This window comes from Cariama cristata, unplaced genomic scaffold (genome assembly GCF_000690535.1).
Source record: "Cariama cristata isolate BGI_N322 unplaced genomic scaffold, ASM69053v1 scaffold18370, whole genome shotgun sequence".
In the NCBI taxonomy this organism is placed as follows: domain Eukaryota; kingdom Metazoa; phylum Chordata; class Aves; order Cariamiformes; family Cariamidae; genus Cariama; species Cariama cristata.
In genome coordinates, this window is record NW_009593167.1 from 6,672 (window position 1) to 9,210 (window position 2,539).

At 39.0% G+C, this 2,539-nt stretch overlaps 1 protein-coding gene across 1 annotated transcript in view; it reads right to left on the minus strand.

The window, feature by feature from the left end:
- MTHFD1 (methylenetetrahydrofolate dehydrogenase (NADP+ dependent) 1, methenyltetrahydrofolate cyclohydrolase, formyltetrahydrofolate synthetase) overlaps positions 1–2,539 on the minus strand; it is a 42,206-nt gene that overhangs the window by 3,132 nt on the left and 36,535 nt on the right. The window contains exon 26 of the mRNA XM_009709385.1: positions 1,614–1,766. Within this exon, the coding sequence (XP_009707687.1) occupies positions 1,614–1,766 (153 nt within the window). The remainder of the gene's footprint in view (positions 1–1,613; positions 1,767–2,539) is intronic.

Sequence of the window (2,539 nt, forward strand, 5' to 3'; positions counted from 1 at the left end):
GGGTTTAAAATGGTGATCTGATTCAAAATGCCCTGGATTGCTTCTCAAAAGGACATCCTTTCCCTGGCTTTGCAGACACCACAGAAGAATGATCTTCATGTCCCTAACCAGAAGACTTACTGTTAATTTTGGCAGAACTAACATCATGATTTAATACACGTCCAAGAAAACATTAGGAATCTGGGAAGGGAGCAGAAAGGGTCCAACTTCATAGAAACTGAAGACATCAGAAAAAGAGCCAAAATGTTAGTTTTAATGTCTGAAAACGTCTTTCTCTTGTGTAGCTCATTAATGCTGTGTACCCTTTCCTTCTCCAGTGCTTAAAAAAATAAATCATTGTTTGGATTAAATCTTGGCTTGCAAAAAAATGTCATTAATAACAGGAACAAGCATGCTATTTTTTATTTTATCCCAAAACACATATTACTGTTTAAAAACATGGATGAGCCAGACTTTAACCAGGACGTGGTTATTTTATTTATGTTGGGTAATCTGGAAACCCTTACCTTCCTTTTTTTTTTTTTTTAAAGAATTAAAAGATATCCAATTTTGGCTCTAGCTAGCATTTGAAGGAAGAAGGGATCCAACTCTTAAATCAGCACATTTCATCATCTGAGCCCTGCACCCCTAAAGCTTTTGAAAGCTTATTAAAACAAACATGTTGCCATGAAGACTTGAAAAAGGTTCAGGCCCCAAAAATAAGAAAAAGACAGAGCTGCTTGCTCCAGCTGCTCCATCCCCTAAAATAATCTAACAAGTCACTTAACATTTGCCCAGAAGAGACTCTTCAGATAAGAATTCCCATAGATCTTTTCATCCTAACATACTTTCTTTGGATGCAAACCTGAACATTAGCTCATTTTTTAGGGAGCTCCTCTCTCTGCCAGGCAATTCATATCAAAGCTATTCCAGGATCCTGTTTCTGTTGGAGCCTCTCTTTCACCTCTCAGCTGACATTATGTCAATCAAGTAAAGAACAGAAACTAAACACTCAAGGGCATACTGAAATGAATTGTTTGAACTGATGCAGGCTGAACAGCAAACAGATGGTCAGCAAAACCATGAGAACCAAATGGGAGAGGAGACTGACAAACGATTAACAGTACAGGTCAGCTTCACTTTGGATGTGTCTTATCAGAAGTTGTTTGCTTTGTAAGATTTGGAGGAGTTCTCTTGTCCTACTCTGATCTGCAGGTGTACAGACTTCACCTGCAATACTGCAAAGTGCTTTCATCAGGAATGCAAAGTCACAACGGCAAATAGGTGGGCCAAGGATTTCTCCCATCCCCTCTACCAGACTGCAGTTCTCACAATTCATTAGCTACAGAGCTCACCCTTTGCTCAAAATCCAGGAAGACAGAGATATGGGACCTGGGGAGCACATTGGGGGCTTGCTAAGTACTGAAATGGTCAGGTGGTCTATTTTAGCTTCCCTCTTCCTTCTGTAAAAAAAAAAATCTATTAAGGGCATCTAATACACTGGACTGTTAAAACATCAACTGTAAATAACAAGGACTCTCCTAATTTAAGATGCTCAAAAATAACTGCTTACTGGAATGCACATTAAATTTTTTTCCTCGCCCCACAGCTGAGGGTTTTCCTCAATCACGTACCGTTCCTACTAGTGGATACAGGAATCCAGCACCAACACTGGCCCGAATGTCTCGGATTGGCAGAATAAACCCCGTAGGTGCTCCTTTTTGTTCAGGGTCATGAGACAACGATAAGTGAGTTTTAGCCATGCAGATTGGCAGGTTTCCAAATCCCTGGGAAAGGCAATGAAAAGAGAGAGAGAAGAAGGAGAGAAATAAGTGAAAAAACAGTAACTTTTCCTGTACACAAATGTAATTGCTCTATTCTGCCATTCTCTGCAGACATCAGACGTTTTATCAGGACATTTTACTCTTCACCAACTGCTTTATCCACAATCTGTCAGATCCGTCGACCATTCTGCATCCCTATTCCTTCTCTCTCAAACTCTCTCCCTGCTCCCTGTTAAGCATTAAAGAAAGAATCACCACGGCCCCCAGCACACCCAACTGAGGAAAAAATTAATAGTGTTGAAGTGTTAGATATACAACTTTGATAGCTAACTTATTTTCTAAGTAATTTAAACAGCTGGGAACTAAAGTTCTTGTTCAGCTGAGGTCAGTTAATTAGAAATGTTTGATCAATATAATTACAGGTTGTGAGTAAGTGGCAATTACATGCCTACGGTATTTTGATAGATTTGTAAACGAATATACAAGAAACATGAAAGCGAGAAACTATATATGCCAGTAGTAAATGGACTGCACAAGCAAAATTATTCGAGCACATTGTAAACAAAGAATGGCTAATTCTCACATTGCTCTTCTCTTCAAAGCCCTTTACAGACCTTCATTAAAGTAGAAGCAGGTAAATTCACAAGACTGTCATGCTAGAGAAGTGTAAAAGCAACACAACAACCAGAAAACATCTAATTCAACAAACAGATGCCAGGTTCAAAACTTATAAAAGTAGACCTTTTTTCCACAAGAAATATTGTACCACCTGTGGA